Raw genomic sequence first — 16,724 nt, 5'->3', positions numbered from 1 at the left:
CTTTCATTTCTTCTCGGAATTATTTAGCCAGTCTAAAGGATTAAAGGATGCATTTCCTTTATATCTTGAACACTGTATTTCTCTATTTTAGGCATTTGGGCCATTCTCTCCTCTCTTCCTCTCTCCTCTCTTTCTCTCTCCTCTCTTCCCCCCTCCTCCCCTGGCATGCTCTTTCTCTTTCTAATTTTGAGCTAGGAGCTAGGTGTGGTCAGTTTTCCAGTCTGCTCTGCCATCCATCCACCTTACATACAGTTAGAATTTTCCCCTCGGTCTTGATGTAGGATGTTAATTGTAACACAAAAGCCTTCATCAACGTTCTGTGACCTGCTCTTATCTTACTTATTTCATGGGGTAGGCATGGCTGAGGAATAGCATCCTGCTTGTGAAGATGGGTGGTCTGACGTTGGGAAGATGAATTCCCCTTGGCCATTTGGAAAATGTCTGCACAGGCTCTGTAGAATACCATTCCCTTAGTCTCTTCAGCTGCTGATTCATCCAGAATGAGATTCCCCACCCTTCTCCAACTCCACCCAGAGAGATTTGCTGTCCAGTTCCCGAGTCTGGAAGGAACTTTGGAGGGGAAGCACAGGTTTAAGTACCAAACAACATGGCCTTTGTGGTCCAAAGCCCTGCAGGGAACACACGAACCCAAAAGACTGACCAAAAAAGGGAAGGCTGGCGATGAGGGAGTGAGGCTGTGTCATTGGCGAAGGCCCTGCATCTCTGATACTAGGCCAGAAGTTTGTATCAGAGAGCCCAGGTACTTAGTGCTTCAGGAAGATTGAGGCATCCAGTCCCCATGGTCCCCTATTATTCCAGATGATGACATTGAAGCACAAAAGTGTGAAATAACTTTCCAAGGCCACACGGCTCCCGAGAGGAGGAGGCAGCATTTCCCTGGCAGCCCAACTCCACCTCGGGCAGACACATCCCCTCTTCTAGGCATCCTTGCTCTTCTCTCCCACATGTCCCAGCTCCAATCTGGGCATCAGTTCTCCTCAAGGCCTAGCAGGCTTTGAACAGTTTCGTCCATTTACTTTGCAGTTGGTATTTTGTAAATTTGAGTGAGTATTTTCATGAGAAATTGTGAAATACAGACTCAGTGGTAACACCGTCTTCTCACAAGTCCTCATGGGACTCTTTGTGTTATAACCTTAACCTTCATGACTGTGTTTAGTTTATGACTGAGAAAAAAATGAAGCCCAGGGTACTTAGGCATCATTTCATGCCTCCACGTCATCCTTTGTCTTGACAAAGGATTGCCAAGAAGGGTGAGGGTGACCCTCACTGGGCTTCGTCCTCCTTCATTCTCCAGGTAGCCCAAGAGCTACTGAATTACAGTGCACCTGTAATTCACCCTCCCCACCAGAGGTCATCAGTTATCAAACCCCAGAGCAAAGAGTTGGTTTGATTTTTCTTATTATCCCACTTGATTTCTCCTTACACAGGAAAATGGAATGCAACGCCTTGAACAGAGATTTCCCTCAAATTAGGCTGGGTGACAAATGTCTTTTTAAGCTCTTTCATTTGACATCCTATTAATTTTTTAAAGCTCTCATTGTTTCCTTCCCAACAGACCTGTTAGGTTTCAGATGTGAGACAAATGTACACTTAGAGGGAAAATTCTTTAATAAGCTCTATTTTCCTCAGACGACTGAGGTTAGTTTAACAAACACAAGCCAAACTCCACACAGCGGGACTCTTACTTCTTCATAAATTTACCTGGCTTATTTATTGATGGAGACTTCTTGTTTAGACTGTTAACAAAGCATATGATAAATTGTTTCATGTGTGGCATTAGTGATTCTTTTGGTATCTCATTCCTGCATAGAAAGACATGGTGCCATTTGTGGGGTGGGGTTAGCAGCTTCCTAGCCCATGGGTGACAGGATCTTAAGGGCAGTTCTGCCTCGATTAGCCATCTAGGCATGCTAGTTTATTACTTGTGTCACAAGTCCTAGAGTTGGCAAGGAAATTTGCAAAGAGACAAGACAGGGTTTGCGTCCCTACCAATACTAGTGATGGTAAACACCACTTATTTCAGACTTTAGCCCTTTAAATAAAATCCCTTGAGGTTTTTTTTTTCTTCTTAAGTCAGTCTCTTGTGGTGGAGTCAAGCAAGAGAGAAAAGAATGGAATAATTGGAGGCTGCTGTCTTTTCACTTCCCACATAAAATTATTTGAAGAGACAGGCCAGAACTTTACATGGGCGATACTAAGAAAACTTGTAATTTGGATGTCGGCTGTCATGACTTTAGGATGTGTTGCTGAAGGGTGTCCCCCCCCCCCCATCTTCCCACAGACATACTTCAATGACAATATCCTCACCCTGATACGGACTCTGGTGACCGGAGGAGCTACACCAGAACTGGAGGCTCTCATTGCTGAGGAGAATGCACTTCGAGGGGGCTACAGCACCCCTCAGACGCTGGCCAATAGGGACCGCTGTCGTGTGGCCCAGTTAGCGCTGCTGGATGGGCCCTTTGCAGACTTGGGGGTGAGTTCACTTTCTAGAGGCTGCCTGACTCCATTGATCCAAATGAAGTTGATGTCACATTAGACAATCTGTCTTTTCTCCCTCTGGAAACAAGAAATGAGAGATATGATGTGCTATGCACTGGGTGCTACTTTGTGCTTAGTGACTCATTTGAATTCTCCAGGATTCTTAGTGTCTGTGTCTTTACAACCAAGACGCGGATGACTTTCAAAACACTAAGGGCAGGTGTGAGCACCTAGCACCCACAGGATTTGTTAGATCCTTCAGATGCTTCTTATTCAAAACCTAGGTCTTATCATATCTGAGGCTAGACTTGGTCGCTCTTTCCTCTTCCCCTTCCTGTGACAGAGGTGACCCACTTCTCCCGTTGGGTGCTGTTCACAGCTATATATACACATCCAGCAGCCCAAAAGATGTGTCCAGTGGATGGAACCATGAAACTCAGCAACCAAGAAAAATACACTACACAGTGTTGTGCACGATGTTCAAGAGTAGAAAGATTTTTCTCCATGTGCTGAGACACACTGATGCCTACTTTCAGATTAATTGTGAGCTGGGGCCTACGTTTGACTAAACTTTTCCCCCCTCTCTCAGTTCATGGATTTGAACTTGGGGCTTTGTACTTGCTAGGCACTCTACTACTTAAGTCATGACTCTACCCAGTTTGTGGCCTATTTGTGGCCAGTTTGTGGTTTATTTGTTCTGCCAATCCTAGGGCTTGAACTCAGGGCCTAGGTGCTATCCTTGAGTTTTGTTTTTTTTTTTCCTTAAGTCTAGCACTCAACGACTTGAACCCCACTTTCACTTCCTGCTTTTTGGTGGTTGATTGGAGATAGGAATGTCATGGACTATTTTGTCCGGGCTGTGTTTGAACAGTGATCTTCAGAGCTCAATCTCCTGAGTACCTAGGATTACAGGTACAAGCCACTGGAGCCCAGCCTGTTCTGGTTATTTTTGAAAGAAGAAACTTGCTTTTCACCCAGGCCAGCCTAGACTGTGATTGTCCTATTTATACTTCCCACTGTAGCTGGGATGACAGATGCACCCCATCATCTTGGACTTCTTCTGTTGCGATAAAAGGGCCTCACAAACATTCTTGCCTGGGCTGGCTTAGAACCTCTATCCTCCCTATCTTACCCTTCCATGTAATTGGGGTGACAAGTCTGTACGACTGTTCCCAGCTAATACTTAAGATTGGATCTTGTGAACTTTTTGTGCAAGGGTAACCACAAACTCTGTCTTAGCCTCCTAAGTAGCTAGAATGACAGACATGCGCCACTGTACTTGGTTTAGAGTGAACTTATTTTTGAAAGACAATTTTCATAATTGGTGAATCTTTTATTATTTTCTTTAAGTAGTTGTACAAGAGTTTCCATTTAACAAAGCAGTTTATGAATACATTATATCTTGATCGATGTCACCCCTTTTAACATTCTCACCAATCCCTCCCCTAACTTTGTGACTCTTTATAACTATTATTTATTTACATACATAACGGAACAGGAAAAATACTTTAAATTATGGCAGTATATGGCCCCATTTTGTAATGTGACATCCTTATGAAAATCCCACTGATGGGAAGGACAATCCCAGTCCCAGGATCTCCGAGACCCTTCCTATGTTATAGCATCCACTTGGAGCCCCTGGCCTGGCTGTATGAAGCTGACATTGCATCTCCAAGTGGCTGTGTTTGCTTTCACCTTCTGAGTCAGGTCTTAGACTTGGGAGAGGTGATTGGGAACTGATCAGAACTGTGAATCCCAGTTTTTCTATCTGCAGACCCGTAAGCTCCTGAGGAAACACTTGCTCTTCCCCCTTGCCATCTCTGAGGTCTGCAAATTGTGCTTTTCACACAGCCCTTCCCTGAAAGTCTGTCACCCTAGGAAGTGGTGGGGTCTTCTCTCCTTGTAGTGATTTTCATTATCACTTGGGCCGTTTTGACAACAAGATCGGCTGTAGTGGACACAGCTGAGCTGGGGCAAACACATAATCACTGTGGTGCAGAGCTTGTTTCTTTTCCTCAGTCGACATACATTTGAGACCTTTAGGTGTGACACCCTCACTTCCAGTAAGTGAATGGCACTTAGAGCTGCCATTGCCGTAGGTGGAAAACTGGAGGGACCCTAGAGGAAACCTTTCATTGTCAGATCCCTCAAATCAGCTCCACTGGATGTAGGCTGTTAACCATGTGGATTTCTTCAGCCACAACCCAGAGGCACAGACCCTCCAATTCACAAGACAACAAAACAAGCTTTTATGAAAAGCCTCTCTTCCCCCTGGACCTGGACTTGCAGGCAAATAAAAAGGATGTTTCTCTCTGTTCTTTTGTTATCTCCCAGGATGGTGGTTGTTATGGTGATCTGTTCTGCAAAGCTCTGAAAACCTATAACATGCTTTGCTTTGGAATTTACCGGCTGAGAGATGCCCACCTCAGCACCCCCAGCCAGTGTACAAAGAGGTGAGTGTCTTTGCGCTGTCTGTGGTGAGCACCACCCAAACACAGAGACTGACACCTTCTGTCCCCTACGGGCGAGGGGATGGTACATAGGCGTTCATGTTCACAACATGCAAATCAATCTGCTCAATGCAAATCACTCTGCTCACATTAAACTTGACAGTGATCTTGAAACCTAATAAGCAGAGGATGTTGTAGGCACTGTGGGAAGAATTCAAGTTTTGTAAAATAAATATACAAAAGCCAAGACCTGCAACTTCAGTGAATGGTACCCTTTGGTACCCAGTGACAAAGATATTGCACATAGCTAGTATTTAAGATAGAGATATATCCTAAACTTATTTATTTAAGATCAGTGTGTTCTATCTTGGACTTGTGTATTTCACTTCATATACGTTTCACTGACTCTTTTCCTTTTATGTTTTTAAGAAAATTAACAATTTAAGTAGTAAAGTAACAGCTTAGGCATGCTAGTTATGTTTGGCTAGCATGTGTTTAAATAAATTTATGGCAGGCAGAAATTAAGAGTTCATTTCAGAATTATTCAAAGCAATGAATTTGTATAACATACCTCAGGAAGCAATGGTACATAGGTAAGTTTTTTTCAGTTCTGCATGTCAGACCTACTCTGGGAACTTAAAAAAAAAATCAATATTTTGAGCCAGGCCCTGGTGTCTCACACCTATAATCCTAGCTACTCAGGAGGCTGAGACCAGCTCAGGCAGGAATGGCCATAGACCCTGATCTCCAATTAATCACCAGAAATCCAGAAGTGGTTTTGGTGGTGCTCTAACTCAGTGGTAGAGCTCTAGTCTTGAGCAAAAAAGCTCAGGGACAACACATAGGCCCCAAGTTCAAGTCCCACAATGGACAAAAAAAAAAATTAAAACATTATTTTATTTTAACTGGTGTGTAAGAAACACACACAAACACACACATGTCTAGAAATGCATACAACTTTATGTATCTGTACCCAGGAATTACAGCATGTAGCCAGATAACAATTGCCACAGACCAGTGAGCTTCCAAAGCTTAGCAAACACGAGTCTCACATGCCCTTGCCCTTATGAAGAACAAAGTTCTGAGCCTAACACATTGGATCATGCCTATAATCTCAGTTATTTAGGAGGAGATAGGAAGATCATGGTCTATGGCTAGCCTGGGAAAAGGTGTGGAAAGAAAGCCTAACGGAACAACCCTAAAAGCAGAAGGACTCGGGGAGAAGGGTAATAGAGGCTTGCCTAGAGAGTGGAAGGCCCTTGAGTTCAATCCCCAGTAGAATATGATTTTTCCTGAGGCTCTCAGGTGGTGCTTATCTGTCTGGCCTTGAAGAACATATGGAGATTTGCTGGTATCAAGAAAAAATGGTGATTTCTGTGGTTTTTGCCTGGTGTTAGCCAGCACCTCTGCCTGGCCCCATGGCTGGCTGCTTTGGTGGAGATATAAAGTAGTAAATATCACTGAACTTGAAAGAGAAGTTGAGGGGCGCTTTGGACCAGCTCATCTCAAATCCATTTACGCAACCCCATTCCTTTTCCACTTCAAGGAGCATTGAGTTCTCTACCTGTTCACTTCAGACTGTGACACCTCTGCTTTCCCTGCCTAGGTATGTCATCACCAACCCCCCCTATGAGTTTGAGCTCGTGCCGACAGATCTGATCTTCTGCTTGATGCAGTTTGACCACAACGCCGGCCAGTCCCGGGCCAGCCTGTCCCATTCCTCTCAGTCTTCACAGTCCTCCAGCAAGAAGAGCTCGTCCGTCCACTCTATCCCATCCACAGCAAACAGGCAGAACCGGCCCAAGTCCAGAGAATCGCGGGACAAACAGAAGTACGTGCAGGAAGAGCGGCTTTGATTTGTGCATCCACCGCCACCGTGTGTGAAACTGTATCCGCCACTCATTTTTCCAGTTGGTGTTTCCAACAAAGTAACTTTCCCAGTTTTCCCTGTAGTCCTCCCCTCTTTTATTTTTTTACACATATTTGCATATGTATGATAGTGTGCATGTGGTTGTCATTTTTATTTCACCACCATAAAACCCTTGAGCACAACAACAAATAAGCAGACGGACCAAAAAAAGTTATTTATGATTCTAGGAGAAATATAACCCAAAGGCATGCTCCAGACATAAATAGCTCACTTCAAGAATGAGTGCACAGATTAGAAAAGAACACTCATGATCAATGTTAGGTAAAGCCAGGTGTATTTAACGTGCAAGAAAAGTTGATTCTGATTTATCAGGATAATCAGGGTGCTTTGGGTTTTGATTTTGTTGGTTTGTTTTCCTTTAGTGCTCTCTCTCTTTCTCTCTCTCTTTCTATTTCAACACATACACCATAAGTTAACACACATTTATTTGAAAGAAGACACCAAAAAGCAATGAAAATGTATTGATCATTTCTACTGTCTGGGCTGAAGTATCACAAAGCATTTGAAAAGCTTTCACACATTGTGGGGATAATTATTAAATACCTGCTTGTTGCAAGATAGCATCGAAGATGGTGTTTTTTTTTTTTTCCAGTTACTCAGTAAGGGCTTTTGTCCCAAAGCTAGCTTCCTTTGGGAGTTTATATGAACATTTCTAACTTAATACAGAGGCGAATGTATCCAATCCCAGTCATTTAAGGGAGAAGAGGTTTGATTGCATATTCAATTGTTTCCTGCTCCTTAGGCTGCCATATGAATAGCTATTTTTTTCCTTTACTTTTGACATTTGGGATGAAAAGCCATATGTATCATAAATATCAGATGTAAACCATTAGAAACTGCCTTCCTGGGACTTTTACATCTTTAAAAGGTGAAGTACTTACCTTATGTACAGAATAAATAATGCTCAGGAAAGAGCAAGTATTTTTCCATGAGCTCTCAGGGGACCTTTTTACTCCCCTTTGTTTGATTAGTGAGAGCCCCAATGCCAGGTAGAAGCTGGGGCCACGGTGATGGTGGAATGAGAGGAAGATAAACCCAGAAGTAGAAATGTTTCTGTAGGAGCAATCTGCTAAGTAAGCCAGGATATTGGAGGAGCAAGCCACAATTGGCTAAGAAAACAAAAGCTGGTGACTACCTTCAATTCTTGGTACAGCTGCATGACGCTTGGTCCCAAAGCAGAAAACAGGTGGGAAAAAGTTGTTCATTCTCTATTTCTTTTTTCTTTCTTTCTCTATTTTTTTTTGTGCAGGTACTAAGGTTTGAACTCAGGGCCTGGGCATTGACTGTCCTTTAGCTTTTTTGCTCAAGGCTGCCACTGTGCCACTTGAGCCACATTTCCACTCTGGCTTTTTGATGGTTAAGTGGATATAAGAGTCTCATAGACTTTTCTGTCCAGGCTCACTTTGAACTGGGATTCTCAGATCTCAGCCCCCTGAGGAGCTAGGATTCACAGGTGTGAGCCACCAGTTCCCAGCTCGCCCTCCATTTCTTAAACATAGCCAATTCACTTAGGCAGGCAAGTGACAATAATAGAGAATTGCTCCTCGTTATTGTAAGATGAGGGATAAGAAAGGTGCAACAGTGAGCCAAACACATTTTAGTATGCTTCTCTTTTGTTTGCTTTCCTTTATTTTTTTAACAGTACACATGGGAGGAAAATTAGAAAAAAAAAACACCCTGTTTTTCAAAATATAGTTGTCAGATATTTTATGCATGCAAAATCATATTTTAGGTAATGCAACAGTTCTTTAAAAATTGGCCATTTACTACCATAACCAAATTCTTGTATGGATAGACTAGCCCTGTGCTAGTTTAAACCTATTTGAGATGTTTAATTAAAAAAAAATCCATATGTTAGGAGCAGAAAGGAGGAAGGGAAAAAAATACTACAGCTGTACCATCTCTAAAAAGGTGTTTTTATGGTGAATGTTTTGGGTTTAGATTTTTGGACCCCCCTGTCCCCTTCAGCATGATAGTTTTGGAGATTTGCTTGCTGTGTGAATTGACAAGCACTTTTACTGACAAAAATATGGTGAAGCTGAGTCAGAACCACGTTTCCCCACCCACATACACACCAAAGACAGAGACAACACAGCTTTCAAACCAGTGATAAGGTGGGGACTACTGTATACATGTATATTTAATAGCCCTATGAGTGGAAGACATTTTTTCAAATTATTTTTGTCCCTATATATTTTGATTTATATATGATGTATAAGTATCTATCTCTTTATATATAACTATATATATATGTAACTATATATATAACTATATATAATACCCCCTAGTTTGGGATCATAAGGAGCTCTTTCTTCATGCATTCTTTGCAAAGGAGGTTAAAAAATTATGCCCTCCAAACATTTATAACGCTAAGAATCTGCCAGTTAAAGTGCTCAACAGGAAATATGACAGTTTCAAAGCATTGTAAAACTCACATAGCTTACTTCTCTCTCTAAAGTGCGACAAGGATGAATAGAATGGGCCAAGGTATGACAATTAATGGTTTTGCATGACCTAGCCACTGCTGGGGGTTTTCTTCTATAACGTTGTCCTTGTGAAAACTTTGTGAAATTAAAAAAAAAAGGAGTTACCAATTTTATTCTGTTATTGGTTTATTTTTTTTAATTTATATTGTTCTGTTTGTGGTTTTAGTTATTTTGTTTTGCTTTTTCTCTGCCCCTCTTCCCATTTCCCTCTCTTTTTACCCCTTCCTTCTTCTTTCTTCCTCCACTTTTTCAATTGCTCAGCGCCATGAGGCTGTGTTGCTGCTATGGCCTTAGAGTTTGTTTTGATGTTCTTGGATTGGGGGTGTGGTTGGTTAATTGGGGCGGGGGGGGACTTTCTCTCCATCTGGCTTGCCTTCAAATCTGCACGTGGCCTCCCTGCCCACCTTGGTACCTTGCTCCAAGTCCAAAAGCATTTTCCCATTGAGAAACCCAGCTTCCTCCACTCCCCCTCCCATCACCACCACCCTAACCCAGCTCCCCATTGGTCTGTTCACATCTCTGTGTTTTATCTTGGCAAGACCTACCAAATCAAAAATGATGCTAGTTGATGCTAAACTTTCCAGAAAAAGCTTGGCAGCCATCCCAAGCCTGCTCCTCTGTAATTATTGTATCCTCCTGTTAGTTAAACCAGGTGGGCTATTGATGGCACAGCATTGATCACCTTTTAGTCCAAACAGTCTGATATAAAGTTAAGACTGTTCAGCTGTATGAATCAACTTGAGACCCATGTCCAGTTGTCAGGGGGCTGATGGCTCAGTTTTTATATTACCCCAATGTCCCCTGCCACTTATCTTTGGCTGTTGGCTAAATCCCCAGCAGAGATTGGGCAGATAGAAGTCAATCCAAAGTTTTCTGTGCAATCTTGTTAGCAAATCGAATGAGATTATATTGCATTTGTGATGGGACTGGAATGGGAACAGACTATGACATGAGATGAAATTTGGGTGTCTTCCCGGGATTTGGGGCACACAACCCCCAGCTAGCAGATAACTGAGACTGGATCATAGGTGGGTAATGATGTGCTTGATGATGGAAAAGCTGTCTTGATTATTTCTACTTTACTAGCTGATGTTTCTGTATTATATTTGCCTTAGCACACTGAAGATTCTTCCCCATTGTTTTCTGTATTGATTCTAAGCTTCCCCTTTCTCCTTCAGGGGAACATCAGCTCATTTAAGAAGGAAGCATAACAAGCTTCTTACATTATATCTCTTCCCTACTCCTTCTCTGAAAACAGAAACAAAAAACATGTCAAGGGAAAGGGTGAGAGATTTCTTTGAGAAGAAAGTGCCTACCTGCAGGTAACATCAAGCACATATAGGAATCCACAGGTCTGGATTGTAGAAGAGTCACAGTTCTTAAGCCATTTGCTCCAGGTTGCTTCAGCTACTCAGCCTCAATCATCTAATGATCATAGAGGCATCAGTGTCCCTAACAATTACAATTGAGGTCTTTCCCAAAGTCCTCCCAAACAGATCTTTATGCTTACCTAAATTCCTGCCACGATTAGGACAGGTTTCTAGTTCTATCATAAATACTGAGGATAATGATCCAGAACCTTAGAATAGGTGCTAGGTATATCTGAAAGAAATTTGATCTGGAAATTTTTAATCCCTTTAGCTTTCAAAAAATAGTTATCATTATGCCCTTGGCTTATCTTGAAACAAAATTTCAATGAATACTTGGAAGCGCTCCACATAAACTCCACTTCATGGTATATCAAATTCAGGAGCTGGGTGTGGCTTTCAACCTAGGGGATGGTCCTGTAATCTCAGATAATAGAGACACTGACTGTGCCTGCTGGCAACATTGTTAGGATCCAAGATGACCAGAATTTTTAAAAAAAAATGTTTTTGACTGATTCTTCTTCAGCATGGGAAAAGCCTAAATAAAGGTGTCTGTATCCCAATAGAGACAATTAAATCAACCTAGTCAGTTCCTATGGCAACAGGCTCCTTAAAGGAGAAACTCTAGGGGCTGGAGAAGTCAAGACAGGGTAAAAATCAATTCCTCCATCAGTTTCTTTGACTCCACTCCTACTTTATCCTAATATGTTAAAGAATAAGCACCTGCCATTAAGTTGGTTGACTATGGAGATGCATTTCCACAGAGAGGAAAAGGGTGAAGAGTCTGTCCTTAGGGCTTTGGCTGGTCACAGGACCACAGAGGGTAGGTGAGCAAGTAAAGGGTGGAGAGGCAGTGTGCTCAGGGAATTAGTCAAAAGAGACACAGAGTCACAGTAGCACACTGCAAAGAAAATGAGATTGACCCCAACCCCCTGTGGTTCTGGCATAAACAATTTCCATCGTTCTGGAATAGCCATATTCTGTCCAAGGAGAGGAGAAGAGACAGTGGGTGGGGTTGGGAGTCATCAAGGTTTGGAGAGCAGAAGAAGGAAGCCACATTTTACACCTAGGAAGTGCTCAGCATTTTGCTGTGAAGGTTTGTTAGCCTTTACTTGCTCACCTACCCTCTATCCAAACAGATCTTTCCCTTCCATACCTTCATTCTCTAATCCTTGGCTTGTGGGCTTGTGGAGAACAGGACTAATTATTCTGAATGCCTTTACTGTGTCATGCTCTCCCCTTTTCTGCAGTCTTCTCTGGGGAGTAGTAATATGAAAGGCTAATTCCCACAGAGCCAGCGAGAGCTGGCTGTCCAATACAGCCTGCCTCTTCCTCTGCCTGTCATACACCACATAGTTTAGCCCTTCCTTACCATAGCACTCCTCAGTGGACCCTGCTCACCTGGAGCCCTGTGGCTGAAGGAATTGCTAACTCTGGCTCTAGATCTTATTATCTCAAGGAAGACACTAGTTATGAGAGGCATCAATAGACCACAGTGAGACATAGAGAGGCACTCCAGAACAGCCACATTCCTGAGCTCTCCAATATAACACCATCACCCTGTCTTTTCCTTCACCTTCCAGATGAGGAAAACCTCTCACCATATTCTCCCATATCATCTCTACAGCCACAATTCCCACTCTTCAGGCCTTCCTCCCCCACAGACACACACACACACACACACACACACACACACACACACACACACATTCTCCAAGTCCTGGCTCCTCTGTTGAAGAGCTTCATTAGCAATCACATTCAGAGAGTATTACCTCTCTTTATGGAATCCTCCAGTACCTTTAGTACTCAAATCAATTCTATCCTTAGACTAAAAGTTAAGACCTTACTTCCTACAGGAGTCTAGCCATTCTTCTCAGTACATTACTGACATTACCACGTTTAATTCTGTGATCATCGTACAGGATCTGACAGAATCTCCATTTGGCGGATGTGGAAATGGAGACACACACAGTCTATATAGTTAGCCACTATGATATGATGCCCCTAACATTATTAATGATATGAATAATATTAATGACTGACTTAATTTGCTTGCCCTGTAGCTAAACTTCTAGTAAGTGAGTGCTGCGTGTGCACCAAATCCTCCCCCTACTGAAACAACAATCCTCAGTCCTATGCTGCACAAGAGAAATGATGCTAAGATAAATTATGCAACATTACTTGCTCAACTCATGCAATTAGTGTGTGAGTGAGCCAGACCTTTTTGAATTTAACCTACCCCTGTCACCATTTCCTGAGCCACCTCTTCATGGTGCATTCATGGTGGACAGCTTGCAGCATAGCTGATCTGGAAAAATGACTTCTCCCTAGAGCAATGCCAATTTCTTTTTCAACCATTTTAAAATTTTGTTCTGCTAGTTCACTTGCCACAGACCGGGACCCTTCATAGTCCACTAACTGTTTTGTGACTGAAACTCCTGGCGGGTCCTACATTGAGCTGAGAGTAATGACATCATGCATTGTATCTCCTACAAGGGTAGGAAATAAACAGGGCTGTTTTACTCTGTCCATGGGAGGCTCTTCATATTTTAGGACTGAAAATCCAACTCCCAGAAATCTTTCTGTCTTGTGGAAGAAGGTAGAGAGTAGAACTAAATGCAAGGGATTGGATTTCACCTTGGCCACATCAACATTGATTTGAATTCCTGCTCAGAATTCCTTCTTCCTCCTGGTCATTTTTGCAGCCACCAATTGGCACAGGTTCTTCTCTGGCAGACAAGAGTCAGCCAAATTGTCACTCTCAAACTTGAAGCGGCCTATATGGAGCCAAGGATATGGCGACCATTAAAATGTGTGCTCCTCTGAAACTTCCGAGGATGCTTCATAAAATACCTTTTCAGGAAAATATCGAGAGCATACACATATTTCCATTTCCTCAACACTTTGGAGATTCGGCGTGTTGAAGGCTAATCAAGTCTCTACTGAATTCACACATTCCTGTCTTAGGAGCCCCCAGAATGAAATAGCTGTGTTCTCAGACCTGATGAGAATCTTACTTCTTCACCAGGAAGTGGCTTCCTATGACCCCTTCTTTGTCCCGAAGCTGTATGGGTGAAACACAGGGCCTCCGCTGCTTAGATTAGACTTGATGCAGAGGTTCAGGCAAGAAATCCAAAGAGAAAGAGAGAAGTTTCAATAGGGGAATAACACTCTTTTTTTTTTTATAGAAATTGATATTCTCTGTGGTAAAAGATCAATGAGCCAATGGTAAAGACTAAATTCTGAACAATTATTCCCTGAAACAATTGTTTAAATTTTTTTTAATGAATTACAGTTGTTAGAGCTTTTACCACAAAGACCTCCTCCTTTTCCATCAGAAGAGTTACTGTTCAAAGATGGCATGCCCAACCTAGCTCTTAAATCTCTCTGCAAATTCATTCTACAAAACAGAACAACCAAAGCCAAGGGTGACTCTGGAAAACAGAGCACAAACATCAGGCTTCGCGCTGAACGTCATCTTTACACATATACTGTTTGGAAGAAATCATAGTTTGAAATTGTTTCAGAAGCTTGGCAATGCTTTTAAAACATGATAACCATCACACTTTACTCTTCCCTGAAAGGTTAGTTTAATCGTAGATCACAAAAAATTGGTTTCCACAAATGCATAATGGTTCATCTATGTCACACTTGAACTAAATGGTTTTTTAAATGGAGCTGAAATTATTTTGATGTGTACACAGACCCAGATTTCTATACAACCTTTTTTATCCAGCCCATCAGGAGTCTTGCCTCTAAAGCCTCATTAATAATTCAGATGTGCTGATGACTTTAAAAGATCTATGGAATTGAAGCTTAGGGGGAAAAAACCCTCTGCTTGACAAAAAGATAAATGAATGTAGAAAGAAGCTGTAGGAATCTGGCAAGCTGTAGATCATCTCAGAACAGATTGTAACTTTATCATTCTGTCAGTGGGAATAATTTAAAGCACTTAATCAGTTAGCTTCACTGTGAGGATGTAGCATTATGAATTCCTATCGTCCAATCTGTTCAAATCAAAGTGAACTTAATTATAATAGGTGAGAGAGCTAGAGCAGGAGGGAGTGTGAGAGAGAACTAGGCAAGTGGTAACAAGTGTCCTGAGGGCTAAACTGAACTGTGGAACAAAAGGTGGTGAGGCTTTTTCCAGGAATATCCCTCTCCCAGTAACCAACCATCAACAGCAGCATTGAGGGCACACGAAGTAGTAACAGTATGAACCCACAAGAAACAAGCAGAATTGTCATGATCTAATCATAGATGTTTAGTTTATGTGCTATTATACACACACACACACACACACACACACACACACACCCCACACCAGCCAGATGAGTGATCTTTTACTAACATGTCAGTCTAGAGCCATCTACAAAGCAGTTGTGAAGTCTTAGTTGGCAGAAAAGGAAACTGGAGCAATCATTAATGAACTCTCTAACAGTGATTGTGCTTAAAAGCTGTTTTCCAGTAAAGGTATGATTCCCAAGCAAGGGGGCTCTGTGTGTTCAGTCCCTTCCTATCTATGCATATGGCCAATTTCCTGGAAATTTTCAATCCTAGGAAAAGACAGGGGTGAGTCCTAAATAGCTCTGCATTGCTGAGCAGAGCTAGATCATGCCTAACCTCCCTACTGCCTAAGCCTGCAGTACCTTGCAGTTCTCCTCAGCCATTTCTTGTATCTAGGGTGAAAATGACAAGCCAGCATTGAGCTCCCTTATTAACAGCTTGTTTTATTACAGTCCATTTGGCTATTGCCACTTGAAACTCTTATCATAACTTTATACCCACTAGAGTTCTCTTTCAAAGCCCTCTTCTAAAACGTTGCTCGTTATTCTCGTGTTCACTCCCATTGGCCAGCAAAGTCACTGGGTTTCCTTTAAGCTCTCTAAAGCTGGCTGTGAAAGAGTTGATAATGTGCTTTTGAATCTGCTGGTAATAAAGCCAAGTCAAGGCAAGGGAAAAGAGGCAACATGGAAGATTCTAGATTGCTTGATCTGAGTCAGAAAAGATACCCCTGCACTCTAACTGGTACATGCTCAGATCTTTCCTCAGACACAAGGTCTACCCCAATTCCTGATTCACTCAGAGTCTCCTGGCCACTAAAACGTTTCAGACCATTAAAATGACTCCAGAGAACATTGCCAGAGTTCATCTTCCAACCCTTCCTTGGTCTCTGAGGTTCCCCTCTGGCCCTGGAGCCTCTAAGTCTCCATGGCACATTTTTTCCCTCCTTGTTACAGGAAGCAGAGGTATGTTTCAGGTTCTGGGTCCTCCCTCCACCGCACAATCTCTTAGCAATTACTCACTGTCGGCTTCCATCGATTACCTTTTTGCATTTTTTTTTCAATGAACTTTCCAAAAGCTTTACTCTAGGACTAATTAAGCTTCTCATTTCTCCTTCTTGTTCTCTATCCATTTACCCTTTAGCAGAAAAGAAATGGTTTACAGATGAACCGGATAATGCCTATCCCAGAAACATTCAAATCAAGCCCATGAGTACCCACATGGTTAACCAGATCAACCAATACAAATCCACAAGCAGCTTGATTCCTCCAATCAGAGAAGTCGAAGATGAATGTTGACTCCCAGGAGACCAGAACTATTTTTTTAAAGCCTGACAAACTTCACAAATGGTGACGTGACTTTTTCTTCCTCTTACATGATGAATCACTAGTGGGAACATTAGGATAAGCAAGAACTGCAAGAAAATAAAGTAGACAGGATTGCTCTCTTTGTCTGCCTTGAATATTGCTTCCATGTATTTTGGAAAAGAAAATTATTTCATTTATAAATGAACATACTAAAATAGTCATGTATAGCCTCTATCATTTAAAATTATTTTTATTTATTAGAAAATATATTTTTCTTTTCATTTTCATTGTCAAATATCTTCCCTATATCTAAACAATGCAAAATCAACATGGAGAAGTGGCCAGACTCCTTTGTGCATATTTCTCTTCCTTCTCTCTCTTTGCTTTGAGGAGGATGA

At 42.0% G+C, this 16,724-nt stretch overlaps 1 protein-coding gene across 9 annotated transcripts in view; it reads left to right on the top strand.

The window, feature by feature from the left end:
• Kcnma1 (potassium calcium-activated channel subfamily M alpha 1) overlaps positions 1-16,504 on the top strand; it is a 692,132-nt gene extending 675,628 nt beyond the window's left edge. For 3 of the 9 annotated variants that reach the window (XM_048339123.1, XM_048339120.1, XM_048339122.1), the window contains 5 exons: positions 2,303-2,497; positions 4,837-4,955; positions 6,559-6,783; positions 9,341-9,369; positions 16,166-16,504. In XM_048339123.1, the coding sequence (XP_048195080.1) occupies positions 2,303-2,497; positions 4,837-4,955; positions 6,559-6,783; positions 9,341-9,369; positions 16,166-16,317 (720 nt within the window). In that variant the 3' untranslated portion in view covers positions 16,318-16,504. Of the gene's footprint in view, positions 1-2,302; positions 2,498-4,836; positions 4,956-6,558; positions 8,148-9,340; positions 9,370-16,162 lie in introns of those variants that run through there. The other 6 variants (XM_048339116.1, XM_048339113.1, XM_048339121.1 and 3 more) reach the window with 4 other exon arrangements.
• The last annotated feature ends 220 nt before the right edge of the window (positions 16,505-16,724 follow it).

The sequence above is a fragment of the Perognathus longimembris genome, chromosome 2 (genome assembly GCF_023159225.1).
Source record: "Perognathus longimembris pacificus isolate PPM17 chromosome 2, ASM2315922v1, whole genome shotgun sequence".
Lineage (NCBI taxonomy): Eukaryota > Metazoa > Chordata > Mammalia > Rodentia > Heteromyidae > Perognathus > Perognathus longimembris.
Note: the sequence above shows the minus strand (reverse complement) of the source record. Positions and strands in the feature narration are given on the sequence as shown.